Source organism: Thalassophryne amazonica, chromosome 17, assembly GCF_902500255.1.
Source record: "Thalassophryne amazonica chromosome 17, fThaAma1.1, whole genome shotgun sequence".
NCBI lineage: Eukaryota > Metazoa > Chordata > Actinopteri > Batrachoidiformes > Batrachoididae > Thalassophryne > Thalassophryne amazonica.
The window spans coordinates 26,425,323-26,447,445 of record NC_047119.1 but is presented as its reverse complement, the minus strand read 5'-3'; the positions used below and the strand labels follow the sequence as shown (position 1 = coordinate 26,447,445).

The following is a 22,123-nucleotide window of genomic DNA, read 5'->3' as shown; positions in this document are numbered from 1 at the left end:
AAAAATGACTGGACAATTTGATAATTGTGCCAAATTCAAACACAGCTGTCACCAGCAAATCAATGTTATTATTCGGCACCCCTCCCCCCCCCCCACCCCAAAAGGTACATTTTTGTCACAAATAAAAAATTAAGAAACACTAACACAAAAGAGGTAGCTGAACATGCATAAGTGTTCCCGCCTGATTGAGGAGATAAAACATTTAATATTAGTGTGTTACATTCTTACATTTACAGACTTGTTTTATAACATAAGGGAGTAATCGCAGGCGTCAGCTGGTGCTTCGTCATACTTGTATAAATTCTTTAGGTGTTTGTCGTGAAGGAACCTTTTTTGAATCGTACACAGCCTTGGTGCCAACACACTGTGAATGTTTTGTGTGATTCAGCTGTAAATTTGTTTCACCTTGTAACAGAAAACAGTCACTACACGGGCGGAATTTAACAAGTGTTTATGTGGTTAGTGGGGCGGGGTTACCCTCCCTATGCCCCGCCTTTCTTCTATCTCGCTGGTGGCCATGGTGATTGATCACATGTCCCAGCATGCCCTGCGGCTGTTACAGTGACCTTCTGCAGAGGTAAACGCAGTGCCGATAATTAACTGCTTGGCAATTAGCTGCTAAACAGGAAGTTATCGCTAAGGCCCCCCCAGACAGAATTCAACCAGCGTCCTGACTCAATGTCTCATTGTCGTGTCACTGCCACGCTTCCTTTCTGGGTTTATTTTTGTTTCTTCTCCCATAGGAGGAGCCGAGCAGTGCACAAAGGCGGTCGCTTTTTCCGAAAGCAATGACAAGCGGCGTGTGAAAGTGGGCGTTTCTAAGAAAAGAAACATAAACCCAACCATAAAAAACAAATTAACATGAAGAAACTAACAATGTACACCTTTATTCTACTGAAACTGAATATTTATAAATGACATTACACTATTATTACTTATGTGATATAAGTGAGCAGCGGCGGCTCTAAATTTGTTTTTTTTTTCGGTGGGGCAATGGGGGGGGGCATGTTTATGCAGTTTGTGTGGTGACAGAATTTCACATAAATCTGGCTTTTAAAGATTTTCCAGTGCTGCTACATACATGATGTGAATAATGCAGAGAATATATAACAGAATAAGCTAATAGCAACAGTTTAAAAATCAGAACAATTACCATTTTGATAGGACACAAATGGAAGTTGGTACAATTTGTGAAAACACAGGCATTCCAATCGCAAAAATCCACACCTACAGCGAGTGTTGTGGCTCAGGATCATCTCTGGTAAATTGTTTGCTGATTTCATTTGACAACATATCACTTTAGATGTAGTTATTTAGATGATGTATTTTCAGTCTCTCCGCAACTTCCAGAACAACCAGTTAGACTGCTTTTTTTTTTTTTTTAAATAATGAAACCCATATTTATTTATTTATTTTTGCTCTTGCAAAAGTCTGTTATGGAAAGTGTTCCACTGACAAAGCTATTTGTGAAAAAAATAAAATAAAATAAAATTATAGTGGCTGATCTCTTCAGTATGGTGGCTGCTTTGGTAGGATTTGTGTGTTTGGCAAAGTGACGATGCATACAGTGCGTCTATAAAAATCCACAAGACGCCTGAAGGAGTTTCATCCTTTGGCTTCCATGTCCATCCGTCAACTTGATGTTTTAATTTTTCTTGTTTTTTTTGCAATGAAATGGGTAGAATTCAACAGGGAAATGGTAAAAGAATGGAGGGAAAGAAAATCAGAGGGAGGTGAGGAGGAGGGTTGTGAAAATTGCCATTGGCTGCCACCCAGGGCCGGTCTGTGGTAATGAAGGGTTAGAAACGGAGTTATTGCTCCCAGATGCTGCGCTGCTTCTCCGCAGCCCTTTGATGCATGAGCAAGTCACCAGGACTTTTCTATCATACTCCCAGCAGCGTGTACCACACACAACACACACACATTAGAGCTTACAGGATGTAGTAAATGCCCATATTTTGGGTTTCAGCCATCAAACTACTCAGATTTGTTTCAAAGTGTTAATAGGATGTGTTTTCGTGTGAGTCACCGTGTGCACGCTTTGGTGTTTGTGCATGTTGGTAGCTTTTTTTGGAGTGTGTGTGTGCGTGTGTGTGTATTCAAGGATACAGCAGCTCATTATTCAAAAGCCTTTTGTCTGTCCCCTCGAACCTGCATTGAGTGAATGAGTAGATAGAAAAGTGAATAAGTCTGTCCCCTCCAGGTAGCCAAACAATAACTCAAAAAACTAAAGCACCACACTCGTAGAGCGCAAACCTCCGCCAACACTAGCTTCCAAGTCCACAAATTTTTACCTTGAAAAAAAAATGTTCAAGGTCAAAGTCCTGTTAGAAGTGGAAATATAACACAAAATATACATCAAAAAGGCTTTTCAATGTTAAAATTAAATTTCCGCTAAATCTGCAATATGGATCAGATGTGGATCAAACTTTGTCTGTTCATTGAGAGTGACAGTTTGCGCCTCATTGTTACAAATGAGAGTGATTGAGGCACTTTTCATTGCGATATAATGCAAAATGTACACCAAATGGGCTTTTCAATATTAAATTCAAATGTCTACAAAATACACAATCTGTATCAGATCCGGGTTAAACTTTGTCAGGCGATAGTGAGTGTCAGTCTGCACCTCACCTTCAAATATGAGAGTGACTGGAACACGTTTGATTAAGATATAATGTAAAATATATATTAAATTGTGTTTTCAATGTTAAATTTAAATGGCCACAAAAATAATCTGGATCAGATCCGGATCAAACTTTGTCAGTCGATAAAAGACACCATCCTACACAATGCTGTCAAAATATGTAAGAAATGATGAATTTTCGAAAATTGTTCAGTGTTAATGGGGATTTTTCCAATTTCCAAGATTTTTCCTGACTTTGACCTTTGGCACTGAAAATTCATTAAGTTTTGCCAATCAGGATATGAATCCTCTGTAAAAATTTCATAACGATATATGAAAAATTCTGTGTTAAAGGCTGTTCACAAACAAACAAACAAACAAACGGGGTGAAAATATAACAATAAACGCTATCATCATAAAACTGACAAAATAAATTAAAAAAGAAAGCATACGATGAGGATAAACAGATCACAACTTGGTTCACTTCGACATACCTGAGCACTAGAAAAAGCAAATTGATTTGCCTCTTTAATCCACTGCTTATCAGCCCGCCTCCTGGACATGCCTGGGCCTTTTGCAGGGAAAAATTTTATTATCATATGCATATGGAAAATAGGAGCAGATGCTGTCAACACGTGGGTTGAAGTTGCATATATTGAAATTAGCTCGTTTGACAGTTCCCTCATTCCAAAACCACTGCAGCCTGTCAATTAATCTATTGATTATTGTTAAATAATTGGTTTATTTATCATTGATACTGTTTCCTTATAAAATATCAAATAGCAGCTAAAAATGAGCGAGGGGTTGATCTTTGTTTGACTAGTCCTCAAATGTCCCTTTAAACCTGTTCAAAAACATCAGATGTCTGGTTTAAAACCAATTCAACCAAGTCTTTGTAGAATAGTTGAAAAAAACAGATTTTCAAACATTTTTTTAATTTGAATTTTCTTTTTGAATTTCTTTTTTTTTTTTGAAGGCTGTTTAAATCATTTTAGTTTTGTTTGAACGCTGTTTTAAACATTATTTAAACCACTTTTCTTTTCAAGCAACCACTTTAAAGCCAGTGTGAACCAGTTTCCACTATAGTAAAATCATTTCAAAAAGTTACTATTTTTATTTAAATACAACTTTAGTGGTTTGTAAACACTTAAAACCAGTTTGCCCTTGTTGATGTGTAATTTAAAAAACAGATTAACAAAATTTTAACAAGATTAAGAGCACTGTAAGTAATCTTCAAATACACACAGTGGGACCCAGAGTAGTAGTAGTAGTAGTAGTAGTAGTAGTAGTAGTAGTACTTTAAAAGTAGGTTAAAACCATTTTAAAATGTTTGATGCTATGTGACATACCCTTTTAAATCCAGTGTGAACCAGTTTGCACTGGGATAAAATCTTGTCAAAAACAGCTAATATCTGCTTTTAATTTAATCTGAATGCAGTAATAATATATTTTATGTATACAGCCCTTTTTCAACAGATGCAAGGTTTCCTGGCTTGGATCACTGCAGCAGATCCGAGATGCATCTGCATGTTGATTTGGCGCAGTTTGTCAAACAGATGCTAATCCACAGAGAACAGACACGTGTAATCTTGAAACCAATGCCCACGTGCTTTAAAAGCAAGTTCCCTCACCACTCGGCCACCACGCTGCCCTTAAATGTAGTGTGAGTAGTTTCACTGTTGCTTTCGAGCTATTTTAAATGAGAGTAAAACCAGTGCAAAACATGTTTGACACTTTTTAACAGAAGCTGCAGTTTAATCCAGCACAAAGCAGTTTGCCCTGAGAAAAGAATCAGTTCAGACACAGCTGTTTAAATTCAGCGGTATGTATCTTAAACACCTTTAAAAAAAGGGTATCCTTTTGAGTAATGCAAAACACAGATTATCTCAATTAGAAAAATATAATACACATTGTAAACATTTTAAACAACTTTAATATGTTTAAAAGCAGGTTAAAAGCACTGTGTCCTTTGTGGAGATAGTTTAAAATTCATCAAAATCAAAGTGTAAAAATCTCAAATGACAAATTCAGAACCTTCTCACTTGAGATGCGATCTAATTTGAATCACAATATTTCACATGTATAGAAGGAATTTATTTTTTTTTTTTTCAGGTTTGAGATGTAGTTTGTAGTTTGTGCTCAGCGTTGAAGTGTTTTATGAATCCAGAGGTGAAATTCCTGTGTTTTTTTAAAAAAATATAATAAAGCTGCTATTACTCACTAGCTAAACAAAACCATGGAAAATCCGGTGCTCACACACACACTGCGCCAAACATTACACGTTAACTACAGAGTGCGCTGAACGTCCTCCTTCTGGAAGCTGATTCACAGAAGTTGGCCTCCGTGTGAGGAAAATCCTGAGGATTAAGGTCAACAAAGTGTATGTGTGTTTTGTGGCTCTTATATACCGTCTGAACATCCTAAGGAGTGAAAACATCACAAGAGAAGCTGCAATCATTTATCACGTTCTTCAGTGACTGATACGAGGCTCGTGGTGAGGATGACTTGTGTAGAGAAAAGCCAACATCGGGTGACGGGTCGGAGCTTATACCGGCTACACCGAGCTTATGCAGCCCTACGTGGGAATACACTGAGGGATCAATGGCTCTGTGAAATGGACTCAAAAATTAAACATTTAATTTTTTTGCATACATCTGGCGTAGATCACTGGACGCATAATTTTAATATAATTGTAAGGGTGTAAGGGTTTGTACTTCATAATGAATATTTGATACAAGGGTTATCACAATACGACAATTTCAATCTTGATATCGATACCCAGAAATATACTCAACACCATTTTCAATACCATGAGGGAAAGAACTAAAAATTAAGAGGCATTTATTCTTAATAAAGATTAGAACCATTCAAAACACAACCAAACATATGTAGGGATACTGGGGAACGATGAATCAAAGGGGCACAGTGAATCAGTAGCTATATCTGCAAAACCACATATATATTTGCAGCAGTTATGCCATAGTTTTATGCATAAGGACATCCATCCATCCATCCATCCATCCATCCATCCATCCATCCATCCATCCATCCATTTTCTTCTGCTTTATCCGGAGTCGGGTCACGGGGCAGCAGCTGAAGCAAAGCCGCCCAGACCTCCCAATCCACACACACCTCCCCAGCTCCTCCGGGGGAACCCCAAGGCGTTCCCAAGCCAGCTGAGAGATGTAGTCCCTCCAGCGTGTCCTGGGTCTTCCCCGGGGCCTCCTCCCAGTGGGATGTGCCCAGAACACCTCTCCAGCGAGGTGTCCAGGGGGCATCCGGAAAAGATGCCTGAGCCACCTCAACTGACTCCTTTCGACGTGGAGGAGCAGCGGCTCGACTCCGAGCTCCTCCCGAGTGACCGAGCTCCTCACCCTATCTCTAAGGGAGCGCCCAGCCACCCTGCAGAGGAAACTCATCTCGGCCGCTTGTACTCGCGACCTCGTTCTTTCGGTCATGAGCCAAATCTCATGACCATAGGTGAGGATCAGAACGTAGATCGATCAGTAAATCGAGAGCCTTGCCTCCCTACTCAGCTCTCTCTTCACCACGACGGTCCAATACAGCGACTGCATCACTGCAGATGCTGCACCGATCCGTCTATCGATCTCACGCTCCATCCGTCCCTCACTCGTGAACAAGACCCCGAGATACTTAAACTCTCCACTTGAGGCAAGGACACTCCACCAACCTGAAGAGGGCAAAGCACCTTTTTCCGGTCGAGAACCATGGCCTCGGATTTGGAGGTGCTGATTTTCATCCCGGACGCTTCACACTCAGCTGCAAACCGCCCCAGTACACACTGAAGGTCCTGATTTGATGAAGCCAACAGAACCACATCGTCCGCAACAGCAGAGACGAGATTCTGTGGTTCCCAAACCAGACCCCCTCTACACCTGGCTGCGCCTAGAAATTCTGTCCATAAAAATAATGAACAGAACCGGTGACAAAGGGCAGCCCTGGCGGAGACCAACGTGCACTGGAAACAGGTTTGACTTACTACCGGCAATGCAAACCAAGCTCCTGCTGCGGTCGTACAGGGATCGGATAGCCCTTAGCAAAGGACCCCGGACCCCATACTCCCGGAGCACCCCCCACAGGGTGCCCCGAGGGACACAGTCGAACGCCTTCTCCAGATCCACAAAACACATGTGGACTGGTTGGGCGAACTCCCATGAACCCTCGAGCACCCGATGGAGCGTGTAGAGCTGGTCCAGTGTGCCGCAACCAGGACGAAAACCACACTGCTCCTCCTGAATCCGAGGTTCGACCATCGGTCGAATTCTCCTCTCCAGTACTCTGGAATAGACCTTACCGGGTCTTCCATAAGGACATCCCCCTTTAAATTAGTGTTGTGTTTAGGATACGTTAAGGGTAAAACTAAGTGTCAAGTGAAGTCTGTTTCAATCTCAATCCTCAATTTATTTATAAAGCACTTTAAATCAATGCCAATGACAATTTATTTGTCATTATTTATATATTATATACTTATTTGCTGTACACAAATAAGAACAGCAAGTTAAAATACATAAATACAAAATAAATAATAAATAAACTGCAGTTAAAACAAGATACTTGTTGAAGCTTATACATTTATTTTTCATGAATTATTTCTATAATTTGTGTATTTTAACAACTTTTTCATGTTTGAACAGAAATGATGGACAGTCCTATTTATAATAGTTTCTAAAGGACTTATATCACTATATAAGACACTCACACATTACATAGCTGGTTTGCTGAATTATAGTTTGTACAGTATATGCATCAGCATATATTCAATAATTTTGAAGAAATCTTATAATCATGGTTTTTTCATGATATTCTAAGTTGATTCACTGTGCCCTGTGAATTATTGCCGGGGGCACAGTGGATCAGAAATGTTTTGTGGCAGCATAAACACCATTATGCATAGGTTTAGGTCATTCTATTGTGGATTTAATACAGCAAGTTATTGTTTATAAGGCTTGTGTTATTTATGTCTCCCCAAGTGTAATTTACAGGTGTTTAAAATCGATTTTAAAATGTTTGATTCCCTACGAGCCTATCCCAGCAGTCATATGGTATAAGTTAAGGGTACACCCTGGACAGGGCTTTAATCCACATATCAAATTTGGTGCAAACTGGGATGATTGTTGAAAAATTACCTTTGAACCCAATAACCTTGGCTTTTCCCAGAACAGCTCTTTAAGGGCAATTCAGAGGTTGACCATCATCCCTACATAAATTTGGCGGAAATCAGAAAAGGACCTGGGCGGAGTAAGTGAACAAACAGACACAGAGAAAGACATGAACCTCGACTGTAACCTCAAAGACTGAAATTTGACCTCACTTGGGGGTATTTCTGGGATCCTGTGCCAGGTTTGCTGCAAATTCAAGTAAAGAAACAAAAGAATAAATAAATAAAAAAAATAAAAAATCTATATTTGGACTTTTTCTGAAACCTCTAGGTGTCACTTCAGGGTAGAGCTTCATCCACATCTAACGTTGGTGGACAAAGGACCTCAGGACCCTTCCTGATAATTGAAACCAGTTAATTTGGTCTGTATTGGTCTTGATTTATGTCTCTTTCGTGCTATTCTCTTGCTTTGAATGGGGCTGTCAATAAAGGTAACAACAACAACAACAAAATGGTACAAATCCCATTTCGAGATGTTCCACATGTCTTCTCCTCATATCTTCTCTAGCTTTTTTCCTAACACCATCCACCAGAAGTCCGCTCATTTCTAATATTATTCCGTTAATTGTTTCGTCTGATTTGATCGTATTCTGCACTGACCTTTCCGGCGCTGCATTTGAGTTGAGTTTCTGAGGAGTTTCCCCACCGCCACCCGAGTCACTTTCCAGACCCTTCTGCCTGGATTTACTGGGCCAACAGAGAGGAAAATGTCTGATCCAAGGTTTCTCATTCCCATGGAGAGGGAAAACCAGGGAGTGAGGGGTAGAGGAAAAAAGTGAGAGAGAAAAAGGAGGCAAAAGGGGAGAAATACTGATGGACCCGTGTGGCCGCGTTGCCTCTACAAATGGCGATGTTAGTAATCTGTCTGGGACCACTGTTGGTTTTCGGTGCTTGCGGCCACCTGGGCGTGTTGGCATTGCCAAACATGCACGTGTGCATTTCTGACCAGTTCGGGTGCACAGGTCATAACTCCTTGATGAGTTAGTCAACCCCCCCCCATCTTTTTTGCACACACGGCTTGGACGGGGCCAGCTGGTGGTTTGCTGTCCAGATGGTTTTTAAGGTTAGTTAGAGACTACAGGCTCCAAGGTGCTGTTTGTACACCAAACTGTACGTTTCAACTTTTTCTTTTCATTTTTTTTCTCTCTTTTTTAGCTGTGTTATAGTTCACCCAGCCACTGCTATTTTTGGTTTCGCCTTTTTTCAAATGTTAATTTTTACCGTTGATAGTAAAATCTTCATGCACGCTGAACTTGCACATCGACATGCACCCTCAGCGAAAACTCACTCACTCCGTTTAGTAACAATAGACTTGGAGGAGTTTAACCGCTAGATGTGCTGCCATGTGTCTGACTAACTGTGAGGCTCCTGATTCATAAATAGCTGGATGTCTGGATATCATAAGTTGTGTGCACGTTTACAAGTACAAGAGATTTCTACATTGGAATGCGGTTTCTGTCGCTCTTTCTTTTTAAAGTGTGTTTCTCATTTGTTGCTTTTCCTTTTCCCCCCCTCTGTCTCTGCATAACTGTAATCAAAGCCACAGATTGGAGGAGTCTGTAACGACATTCCCATTTAAGTTCCTACCTCCCCCCTTTTTTTCAACTGCTGTTACATTTTACTGTTGATTTCCTCAAAGAGCTTTCAGCCTTTTTTTCCTCACCTCACAATGAAAAGCAAAATGTACAGTATTCGTGCATGATGCTTTACAAGCAGAACACAGCATATATCCTGCACACTTTACGCACCATGATATAAATGTACAAGTAAATACATGCGTATGTCTATAATGGTGTTTTTGACTATATATGACGTCCAATATAATTCTGTGTGACGTCATTATGAAGTCATTCATACCAACCAGTCACAAATGTTTGCTGATCATATATTCTTCAGATCATCCATCTAGGCTTCTTGGTTTTTTAAATATTTTTGAGCAATGTCTTCCTTGATCTTTGATCAAACTACTCCAAAATGTAATAACCTCTAGGTATCTTTCAAAGTAATATTCATGCCAAGTTTGAAGGAAATCTGTCCAGCTGTTTTTGAGTTATCTCATCCACAGACACACACACACACACACACACACACTCACCAGTGAAAACAACACCCTGCTTCACTGATGCACAGGGTGAAAAAAAACTGTAAGGCAAAATAAATACCACACAGACCAGTGATGAAGGTTTTTCCAGATGTGGAGTTACTTATTTGTATATCTGCTATCTTTATGTCAACATAGCACTTTTATCTACAGATGGGTTGCATTAAGAAAATTATAGCCTCCCATTGTGTTTCTGGTCATTCTGAGGCACCAGATGAGATCATACCAATCACTGCAATGGATTTCAGTGAAAAAATAATGTTATTATATTGTTGTTTAATTATCTTTTGTCAAACACACAAAACAGCAGAAAATAAGGTCAACAAATAGAGAGATTCATATAGAGCATGTAACAAATGATTAAATTAGAAACAAATAAACAATACAGAATAAATACAAAATATTATAATAATGAGTAAACCTTTTAATGTTGTGTTTAATTAGTTATATTTTGTATAAACATTTATTCATTTTGGAAGGGGGGAGACGCCCTTTGAGCTCCTCATCTTCAGGTGGGTCACCAAGAAACACCCTTGATAACTGCAGCTAACATCAATATATTCAGGCATGCTCACAGACTTTATATATAAGGGACAAACCCATGTGACATCATAATAAGTGTTCATTTTAAAAGCTATTTTGCTATAAAATGTTAAAATATGCATTATCTCTCAGTATTAAAAAACTCTTCCCCTGCAGGAGAAGGAGAAAAAGTACATGCTGCAAGTGGACAATCTAAAGTTGCGAGACATCGAGAAAGGTTTCATGTCCAGCAAGCACATTTTTGCCCTCTTCAACACTGAGCAGAGGTATTACACACACATACGCATGTCAAATTTCTATTGTCCAGTTAAATTCTGTTAAAAAACAATAAATCTCGGGCTGATTTTCATTCTTTCTCCAAAACCACAAGTGATATAAGTTCTGCCAACTTCAAAAGCGTTGAAATAATTTGGATTATTTGCATTATCGCTGATGTTTCATGTGATTTCAGAATTCTGGTCTGGTAAAATAAATGAGGTGCATAGTTTGTTGTTTCTACAAATTACTTTTTCCTGTGTATGAGGCAATAAAGCAGCTTGGAGACAAAGCTTGGGTTTAAGAGGCATGCGAAAAGCATTTTATTTTGCTCGTGCATCTGCAGGAACGTGTATAAAGACTACCGTCAGCTGGAACTGGCGTGTGAGAGCCAGGAAGATGTTGACGCATGGAAGGCCTCTTTCCTGAGAGCCGGAGTTTACCCTGAACGCGTCACGGTGAGCCGAGCCTTTAAATTTCAGTACATCACAACAAGTCCATCAAGCTACTCGTATTCTTAACAACTCGATGTTTGTTGTGGCATCATTTGAATGTTGTTTACATTTTTTAAAATGATTATTTCTCACGTTTGTCCTTGTGTTTTTTTTTTTCTTTTTTTGGCCTTTCAAGGAGAAGGAAGGGAAGGTATGTTTTTTTTTTTTAACATTTTTCTTTTCTTTGAACATTTAATATCTGTTTTTTAACAAAATTAGCATAAAAATAGATTTAAAAAAATGTTCAATTTTTTTTACATTGTAACTTTTCTGATATTAATTTTTTATTTTAATTTTAAATGAAACAGAATGATATCCTTATGTCTAAGCCATAGTATTTTATTTACATTGACCATGAACAATAATAGTCATTATTGTAACCGTTGAAATATATTTGTCACTTTGATAAACAATCAGTGTTTACAAAGGGTTTTATTAGTCAAACAAATGTAAAATCTGCAGATCTGTGCTGTTTTCATTTTCTATTTGATTAAGAGTATTAATATGATTTCTTTTCAGACCCACTCAGTGTGCTAAAGAAACATTAAAGTAAACATTTAATTGTGGTTTATTTTGCTTTCTTAGTTTGATCTTTAATTCATGAGCCCTTTTTAAGTCAGTCAATTTTTTTTCCTTTTTTGTGTCCCTTTGAAGACTTCATTTGCACAATTTAATAAAAAGGGTAACTGGAAAATAACCTTTGTAAATTGTGATTTTAGTTGCTTATTGCTGTTAAAATATTCCAAAGTCAAGTTTGCTTTAAAAAAAATATCTACTTACTACTACTTTTTTGTATTTGTAATTGCCAGTTATTTTTGATAACCAGCTGAACAGGGTAAATGTTATTACAGTGGGGCCAAAAAGTATTTAGTCAGTCCCTGATTGTGCAAGTTCTCCAACATAGAAAGATGAGAGAGGTCTGCAATTTTTATCATAGGTACACTTCAACTATGAGAGACTAAATGAGAAAAAAATCCAGGAAATCACATTTAAGGATTTTTAAAGAATTATTTGTAAATTATGGTGGAAAATAAGTATTTGATCACCCACAAACAAGCAAGATTTCTGGCTCTCACAGACCTGTAACGTCTTCTTTAAGAAGCTCTTCTGTCCTCCACCTGTTACCTGTATTAATGGCATCTGTTGGAACTCGTTATCTGTATAAAAGACACCTGTCCACAGCCTCAAACAGCCAGACTCCAAACTCAAAAATGGCCAAGACCAAAGAGCTGTCGAAAGACACCAGGAAGAAAATTGTAGATGTGCACCAGGCTGGGAAGAATGAATCTACAATAGTCAAGCAGGTTGGTGTGAATAAATCAACTGTGGGAGCAATTGTAAGAAAATGGAAGACATACCAGACCATTGATAATCTCCCTTGATTTGGTGCTCCACACAAGATCTCATCCCGTGGGGTCAAAATGATCATGAGAACGGTGCACAAAAATCCCAGAACTACACAGAGGGACCCGATGAATGACCTGCAGAGAGCTGGGACCAAAGTAACAAAGGCTACACACTATGCAGAGAGGGACTCAAATCCTGCAGTGCCAGGCGTGTCCCCCTGCTTAAACCAGTACGTGTCCAGGCCTGTCTGAAGTTTGCCAGAGAGCATATGGATGATCCAGAAGAGGATTGGGAGAATATCATGTGGTCCAACCAAAATAGAACTTTTTAGTAGAAACTCAACTAGTCATATTTGGAGGAAGATGAATGCTGAGTTGCATCCCAAAAACACCATACTACTGTGAAGCATGGGGGGTGGAAACATCATGCTTTGGGGCTGTTTTCTGCTAAGGGGGCAGGATGACTGATCCGTGTTAAGGGAAGAGTGAACGGGGCCATGTATCGTGAGATTTTAAGCCAAAGCCTCCTTCCATCAGTGAGAGCATTGAAGATGCAACGTGGCTGGGTCTTCCAGTATGACAATGATCCCAAACACACCACTCGGGCAACGAAGGAGTGGCTCCGTAAAAAGCATTTCAAGGTCCTGGAGTGGCCTAGCCAGTCTCCAGACCTCAACCCCATAGAAAATTTGTTGAGGGAGTTGAAAGTCCATGTTGCCCAGCGACAGCCCCAAAACATCACTGCCCCAGAGGAAATCTGCATGGAGGAATGGGCCAAAATACCAGCTACAGTGTGTGCAAACCTGGTGAAGACTTACAGGAAATGTTTGACCTCTGTCACTGCCAACAAAGATTATGTTACAAAGTATTGAGTTAAACTTTTGTTATTGACCAAATACTTATTTTCCACCATAATTTACAAATAAACTCTTTAAAAATCGTACAACGTGATTTCCTAGATTTTTTTCTCATTTTGTCTCTCATAATGAAGTGTACCTATGATGAAAATTACAGACCTCTCTCATCTTTCTAAGTAGGAGAACTTGCACAATCAGGGGCTCACTAAATACTTTTTGACCCCACTGTATATATGATCAATCCTATCCCCAAAACATGGATTAGAAATGTTCTCTGGATTCAACATATTTTTGCAATAAACTGTCTGCCTCCAAATATTCTCCTGCAATTAGTGAGTTAGGTTTGCCTTTTATCTCTTCATATAAGATTCTTGCCTTGTGACATCACAAAGTTATGATGGGTCCGTGAAACTCAAGTTTCTGAACAGCCACCATGGCTATATAATGATTGGCCTTTACTACCTCTGAAGGCACCTTTTAAAACCTGTGTCACAAGATCAGTCCACATTTCCAAACATCTCCATGTCCTTTTTCTCCCCATTTTCCTTCTCTCCCTTGTCCTTCCAATGTCCTTCCCCATCTGTGTCTCCAGGGTGACGGTGGTGATGAAAACAGCTCAGATAACTTCATGCACAGCATGGACCCTCAGTTGGAGCGACAAGTGGAAACCATTCGCAACCTGGTCGATTCGTACATGGCCATCGTCAACAAGACCGTCCGCGACTTAATGCCGAAGACCATCATGCACCTCATGATAAACAATGTGAGTGACAGGTGAAGCATTGTGGCGTCCAGGATAAGCTGACTTTGAAGGTTTCGTCTTTGTGTTTCTTCAGACGAAGGATTTCATCAACGCTGAGCTGCTGGCTCAGCTGTACTCGTGTGGTGACCAAAACACATTAATGGAGGAGTCGCAAGAGCAGGCTCAGCACCGCGATGAGATGCTACGGATGTACCACGCCCTGCGAGAGGCCCTCAGCATTATCGGTGACATCAGCACATCCACTGTCACCACCGCCATGCCACCACCAGTGGACGACTCCTGGCTGCAGGTACATCGGAGCGGCTCCGGAGGAAGGTAAGAGTCAAGGGTGGGACGTTCATTAGTACATACAGATATATGTGGAATACTATAGGAATTGCCAGATTTCCCAGTATGGAGCGTCCCATTATGTGTAAGATACGCTGTTCCGCTGGCATAGTGCATTTCACTCCTGATGGGCTGTAATAAAGAAAACGCTAACTGCTAGTTTTTTCTTGAATAAGGATCATCAGTATTCAAACACACCATGTCAATGTAACAACGTCTGGTATAAAATTGGTATAAAAAAATTAGTATCTGGTATAAAACCCAGTAACTAATTTTTTAATGGAGAAAAACACAGTTTAAAATGGGGATTTAAAGGAAACTATCTATCTAGCTATCTATCTATCTATCTGTCTATCTATCTATCTATCTACAACCCCAATTCCAATGAAGTTGGGACGTTGTGTAAAATTGTCTTCCACTCTCTGTGGAAGACGTTGAGGATTCATTCGTATTCGCTTTTATGGTGGGAGGTTTGGTGCTGATTGGTTTGTGCGCTGCCCTGACCCACAGGAATATTAGCAAGACGGCTGCTTCCAGAATTTTGTCCCCTCATCAGTCCGTCATAATTAATGAGTTGGGCAATGCTGTGTAATCTCAGACTGCGTGAACTCTTGAACTCAAACGCAAAATGGATTCAATCTCGGAGCAAATCACTGCATTGCAAAGGAATGTACTGCTGAGGACCAGAGAATATTCTTCATAAATTTGGACTCTCGACGGTCAGGGGTGCAGTAAATAGAATTCTGTATCTCTCCGCCAAACATCAACATGGCAGCCTTATCGGCTCCTGAAGGTCAAATTCCCTGTTCTTCCCCCAGAAGGATCTACAGCCTTGGTGAAGGAATTCGGCTCCCCCTTCTCATGTACCCTCCCCCCAGCCCCCAGCCTGCTGTTGCCTAGCAACATCAGACTTTACACACACACGGACAGAAGCTGTCAGACTTTACACACACACGGACAGAAATTGACAGAAATTTAACTCATCTGCACACGACCCATGTCTCCCTCCCTCTATCCCTATTACCCCATCCCCATCCCCCCCGTGTCTCTCCACTCCCCTCACCCCAGCTTCGTCCTTGCCAGCTCGAAGGCAGCGCGGTTTTTACTGCTGCAGCCTTCAACCCCCAGGCTGGGCGGCGCGGGCCCCTCCTGCTGCGGCCTTCACCCACTTTGCCTCAATTCGGAAGACGGACTACTTCAAGTTCAGTGCACATAAACAATGTCAAATGTATATGTGTTGTCTTTAATTTGATGTGTGCCATTATGGTAAACAATTCAATTGAATACACCACAAAGACAAGATATTTAATGTTCAAACTGATAGACTTTGTTGTTTTTGTGTAAATATTTGCTCATTTTGAAATGGATGCCTGCAACACATTTCAAAAAAGTTGGGACGGGGCAACAGAAGACTGGGAAAGCTGATGAATGCTCAAAAAACACCTGTTTGGAAACAGGTGTCATGATTGGGTATAAAAGGAACATCCCTAAAAGGCTCAGCCGTTCACAAGCAAAGATGGGGCGAGGATCACCACTTTGTGAACAACTGCATGAAAAAAATAGTCCAACAGTTTAAGAACAATGTTTCTCAACATTCAATTGCAAGGAATTTAGGGATTCCATCATCTACAGTCCACAAAATAATCAGAAGATTCAGAGAATCTGGAGAACTTTCTACACGTAAGCAGCAAAGCCGAAAACAAACACTGAACACCTGTGACCTTCAATGCCGTCTTGTCTGGGCCCAAGCTCATTTGAAATGGACAGACGCAAAGTGGAAAAGTGTGCTGTGGTCTGATGAGTCCACATTTCAAATTGTTTTTGAAAATCATGGATGAAGGAAAGAGGATAAAGACCATCCAGATTGTTACCAGCGCAAAGTTCTAAAGCCAGCATCTGTGATGGTATGGGGGTGTGTTAGTGCCCATGGCATGGGCAACTTATACATCTGTGGTGGCACCATCAATGCTGAAAGGTACATCCAGGTTTTGGAGCAACACATGCTGCCATCCAAGCAATGTCTTTTTCAGAGATGTCCCTGCGTATTTCAGCAAGACAATGCCAAGCCACATTCTGCACGTGTTACAACAGCGTGGCTTCGTAGTAAAAGAGCGCGGGTACTAGACTGGCCTGCCTGCAGTCCAGACCTGTCACCCATTGAAAATGTGTGGCACATTATGAAGCACAAAATACAACAACGGAGACCCCGGACTGTAGAACAACTGAAGTCGTACATCAAGCAAGAATGGGAAAGAATTCTACCTACAAAGCTTCAACAATTAGTGTCCTCAGTTCCCAAACGCTTATTGAGTGTTGTTAGAAGGAAAGGTGATGTAACACAGTGGTAAACATACCACTGTCCCAGCTTTTTTGAAATGTGTTGCAGGCATCCTTTTTAAAAATGAGCAAATATTGTTTATCAGTTTGAACATTAAATATCTTGTCTTTGTGGTGTATTCAATTGAATATAGGTTGAAGAGGATTTGCAAATCATTGTATTCTGTTTTTATTTACATTTTACACAACGTCCCAACTTCAATGGAATTGGGGTTCTATCTATCTATCTTATTTTAGAGTGTATGTGTCTAGATTTTTCCAAAGCCGAGGAAAATCTGTCCTTTTATACATTAAATTGTCAGCTTCCTGGAATAAATTTCACTGATTTTAGTCTCAACAGAGGGGTGAATAACCCTGCATCTGAATACAGCTACATCTCAATCGCTACTGTAGTATGTACAGTAATAGAAATAAGTGAGCAATGTCCTTTGACCTGGATTTTTACAGGTGGCACATATGCGCATACCCATCTATGCTGTGAAAATTTATATGACTTTTTGATGGTTTGTATATTTTGATGGTTCATATTTGTACCATGCCTCGGCCTCTGCGACATGTATTTTACACTATCTCCTTCTGTTCTTGGGAAGTTGTTGTTCTTTGGTTCCCAGGCTCCACCTGTATCATGGGACAGTGTAATGTAGTCCATTAGCACACTATGGAGGTACGACATCATCCGGGTACTCTTCAAGTACTAAATGCATGTTGAGTATTCGGATACCCTACAGGTTGTGACATACTGCTTTTTGTCGACTATATAATACACTAGTATAAGTACTTGGATGTAGCCTATGGTTCAGATGGTAGAACAGGTTGTCCAGTAACCAAAGGGGGGCAGCTAAATATTAAAGTACCCTTGACCAAGAAGCTAGTCCCTGAGAAGCTGCTTAATATTGGGGTATATTGCCTATCCATCCCAAACAAATGAAGGAAACACATGTAGAAGAAGAATTTGAGCTCACAGACTTCTTTGGTCTTTATTGTACTCTTTTCTTCTCTTGTCCTTCAGGTCTCCTGCCACCAGCCCCACTCCAAACCGAAGGGCCCCACCAGGACCGCCAGCACGTGCTGGCTCTCGTGGTCCACCGCCTGGACCTCCTCCTGCAGGAGGACCCCCAGTCCCATCTCGTCCGGGGGCCTCCCCTGATCCTTACGGTGGAACCCCGCCTACTGTCCCCTCTCGGCCGAACCGTGCACCCCCAAGTGTGCCCAGGTGAGCGAAAATCACCTGCTGTAGTTTCTCCGCACCAACAGGTGCATTCGGTATTACTAGCACAGGATGTATGCGCGCTAAAAGTTGAAACATGGATGCTTTGTGTTACAAAGGGGGATGTGAAGACACCAGGATGAAGGGATAAAAGAGGTAAATGGAAGTGGAGAGCTGTTCTGTTAGAAGGTAGACAAATATATATTTTTAAATAGATGGGGAGACAGTCAGATAACAAGCATAGATAAAATTAGGTCACAGTTCAACCTACTGTTACGCTAACATGCCTGCGCTAACACTCTCACCAGTGCTACCCCTCATATTGTCACAATTAAGATATTTTCTGTAAAACCACTCATTTACAGGACTGAGGGATGATAATTTGCAGTGTCTCCTTCTCTGTGCTTCTTTCTCTGCTTTTTTGCACTTTTAAATTTTGCCTTGTGCTTGTCTCGTGTCTGTGAGCTAGCTAGCGAGCGAGCTTATTTATCGCCAGCATAGCGGCTCCTCTCTTTCGCTGCAGGAGACACTCACGTTGCTGAGCAAAGCTCTCACGCCTGAATTTGAACGATTCTGCTCAAAACTGCAACCGAGAATCGAGTTTTGACCCCCTAAACTGTCTAAAGTGAGAGCCGAGCACGTGACGTCGGTCATTTCCTGCACTGTAACGTATCTCTTTTCCTCCTCTTCTTCATCCTACCTCTGTCTTGCACACGGTTCCTCTTACAGAATCACTGTCACCGACCAGTGAGGACTAACATTCCCAGTACGGTGGGTGCTGATCGCCATCACCTTCATCATCATCATCGCGACCTTCTTTCTTTCTCCGTGTCTCTGAAGGCATTCGTTTGCTGCATGCAGTTGTCTCTTCCTCACTTTTTCTTTTTTCTTGGCAGCATGGGCAAACACGTACCCAGATCAGGGGGCGTGTCTGCGTCAAAGCTGATTTTTCTTTATGACCTCACAGAGTAAAGTGTTAATGTGTTTACTGAAGGTGTGTCACAGTGTTTAAACAGAGCCGAAGATTTAAAATGTGTCTCCCGATGTCTGATGATGTTCCTGTCAGTGTCGCTAGACAGTACCAGTGTTTATACTGGACAAACCCTCTGTGAAGTCACCGATACATTTTCTGAAGTGCGGGTCTGAAACTCAAATGGGGCAGCTCTGGATGTTGCCATGTTAGCAGTGCCTGACTCCGCCTAACTCCCCCTTCCCATAAATGGGTAAAGACATGGAACAAGACTGGCGCGACTGTGGGAGGAGGGTGGGTACGAGATGACTGGACCCCGAACATGCTCCCCATCTCTCAGTTACCAAACAAGCTAAGGCTAACAGGCTATGCTTGGTTTGGTTATTTGAAAAATGTTTATATAGATTTTTGTGACTGTTTCTTGACTGGGCGGTGGCTTAGATGCAGGGCTTAAAAACTACAATTGGTATGTAGCCTCTGTGACTGTGTACAGTAACTCAGTATTATGTAGCTACCATCCCCAAACTATCAATACCTGCTAATTAGTGCTAATGGTGCTAATTATACTAAAATTTCACTCAGTGGAAATACTGGAGCACAGACTTCTTAGATGGTGTGTTATAACCACCCAGTAATCCATATCATCTCAGATATTTGTAATAAAGTGGTGAGAAAGGACAAACACGATCAAGTCCATAGCACCTAGCAGCCTTTGTTAGCGGGGCTCTGGACCCGCTAGCAGAGGCTGTCAATCAATGTGGCTATGACCCCAATTATTCATAACTTTATTGGTGAAAACAACTTAAACTCATGAGTTATACAACCCCACTCGTACAATTGTCATGAATGGGGAAACCAACTACTACTTTTTTTTAATGTACCAGACTGTAAGCATGTTGATTGTTGCTGTAAAGTTGGAGATTTTAACATAGGCTTCTAAGTGGAGTGACTTAGAGTGGAGTGATTCTGCATCCTTCATAAAGTCAAACCAAACGATGATTAAGGCATTTATCAGAAAGAAATTTCATTAAAATCTGTTACTGTTTGGACAGTTGCATTTTTTTTTGTCACTTTGCACCATCACAGTGGAGTTGAAATAAAACAATCATGACCGTGAACATAGTGTAGGCTTTCAACTTTAATTCAACGGGGTTTAAGAAAATTTCAAGCAGTCCTGAAAAAAAAAAAAAAATCTACACAAATTGAGGCTACATCATACATATCTTTCTCTGTGGCTGTAGTTCAGACTGTATTTACATTTTTTGCTCTCTGACAGTTAATAATCATGAAGTAATAAAGGTTGTGTCATTGTTTTTCATCAAAAGTTACAGTACAGTGCAAAAGTTTGAGGCACATCTATTTTTTTAAACAACAAAAAAAAAAAAATCAAACTGAGGTGTGCATTTTCTTAACTGATTCATTTCTTTTAATGAATACAAGCTTATTCAAATGAATGAACACAAGACATCAAATGCTCCAAGATGAAACTCTAAATCTTTAGCACAGTACTGTGTGTTTGCCACCTACTCACACGCGACCTCCTCTGCTGACATCATACGATTCTTTCGGGGAATTACAATGAAATGGTCATAAATAACGTGTGCTGCAGCAGTTGTGTTTGGGATCATTCGTGCAAGCACATTTGTTTCATTGTGTCCATGATGGTAACTGAGGTTTGCAGTAGATCTCAGTCTTCCATGATGTGTTTGTCTGAGTGGAGATTAATTCTGTGGATGTGCATGAATTCAAACCCTGAATGAGGACAGAAACACCTGCAGAACTCTTGGAAAGCTGATCCAACCTGATCCCATCCTTCCCTTTGTGTCTGTCCTCCTGTTTTTGTGTGTCCACCGCAGTCGGAGACCCCCACCTTCTCCAACCCACTAGACAACCCTCCCTCCTCAGACTCCCATCTCCGGAGCCACGGACGAGAGCGCCACCTTCCTGCCGTGTTCTGTGCACCCAATCCCTCCTGCTCCTATAGGACTCCTCTGATTCATACTTGAAACACGCCTGCATGACTGACACACAAATGTACCGCAGCCGCACAATATTACAAGTTATTTAATGTCAAATGGCTGGTGTGTGTCTGCACACGTGCATGCATATGCACACTTGCTTTCCTTATACTACCAAGGGTGAACAATGCACGCACGCACGCACGCACACACACACACACACACACACACACACACACACACACACACACACACACACACACACACACACACACACACACACACACACACACACACACACACACATTCAAAAACACATTTATTCCCATTCTGTGTTTCATATATTTGATCTCATTATCATTTCTGTCATTAATAGATTTTTTTTTTCCAATTTATTTTCTTTCTTTTTTAATCTATAGGAATGCTTCAGAAAATATATACAGAATAAATTTTGGATCACTAATTCAGAGTTGCTCAATGGGAAAAATGTATTTATGATTTAAACAATCCAATGGCTTTCAGCAGCAAAATCTCAAAAATATTCCTGCCAAACCTCAACTATACCCCAAATTTTTCGTTACATTTTATATTAATACACAAGTTGTGTCACTTTAGATTTATGGATTCATTTGAAAACCAACTAGAAAAACTCAGTTGGGATCACTCTAGGCTAATTTCTCGATATCAAGTTGATACCCCCCCTTTTGAATTCTGAATTAATATTATCATAACGTTAGTGGCAGCTCAGAATTTTGTTGCATCAAGCAGTGTGCATAATGTTTCCTTGCTTTGAGTTTGAGGTTTTAGGTCTAGCCAGCTGCTTCCAAAAGATTTTTCTCTGTCAGATGATAGATAGATAGATATAGATATAGAGACTTCATTTGCCATTTGTACTCATACACAAGGTCTGGATACATCGGAATTCTTGTGCAGAGTTCTCAAATAAATAAATCTAAAAATATACTAGAAGCACCCGGAGAGTGCAAACCTCCGCCAAGGCCACGGGGTCACTGACGTCACATGGAATACCCTTTGGCAAAGAGACTTATTCCACGCCATTTCACGCATCTACCGCCATGGTTCAGATTCAGTGGTTAAACCCTTAGATCTTCAGCAAATGTATTTATAAAGAGAAACTGCATGAACTACACAAGTTTTTTTTA

General features: G+C 40.6%; 1 protein-coding gene and 1 long non-coding RNA gene across 2 annotated transcripts in view; one reads left to right on the top strand and one right to left on the bottom strand.

The window, feature by feature from the left end:
• The window catches only part of dnm1a (dynamin 1a), a 120,777-nt gene extending 99,636 nt beyond the window's left edge, over positions 1-21,141 (top strand). The window contains 7 exon segments of the mRNA XM_034192027.1: positions 10,603-10,712; positions 11,048-11,159; positions 11,332-11,346; positions 13,991-14,161; positions 14,235-14,476; positions 17,835-18,038; positions 20,859-21,141. Coding sequence (XP_034047918.1) covers positions 10,603-10,712; positions 11,048-11,159; positions 11,332-11,346; positions 13,991-14,161; positions 14,235-14,476; positions 17,835-18,038; positions 20,859-20,889 — 885 coding nt within the window. The 3' untranslated portion in view covers positions 20,890-21,141.
• LOC117529282 lies at positions 395-20,852 on the bottom strand. The gene is made up of 4 exons (XR_004565974.1): positions 20,469-20,852; positions 5,965-5,970; positions 872-884; positions 395-405 (listed from the first exon to the last, which is right to left on the bottom strand). It is a non-coding gene; the product is annotated as an uncharacterized LOC117529282 (long non-coding RNA).
• Positions 21,142-22,123: the final 982 nt, after the last annotated feature.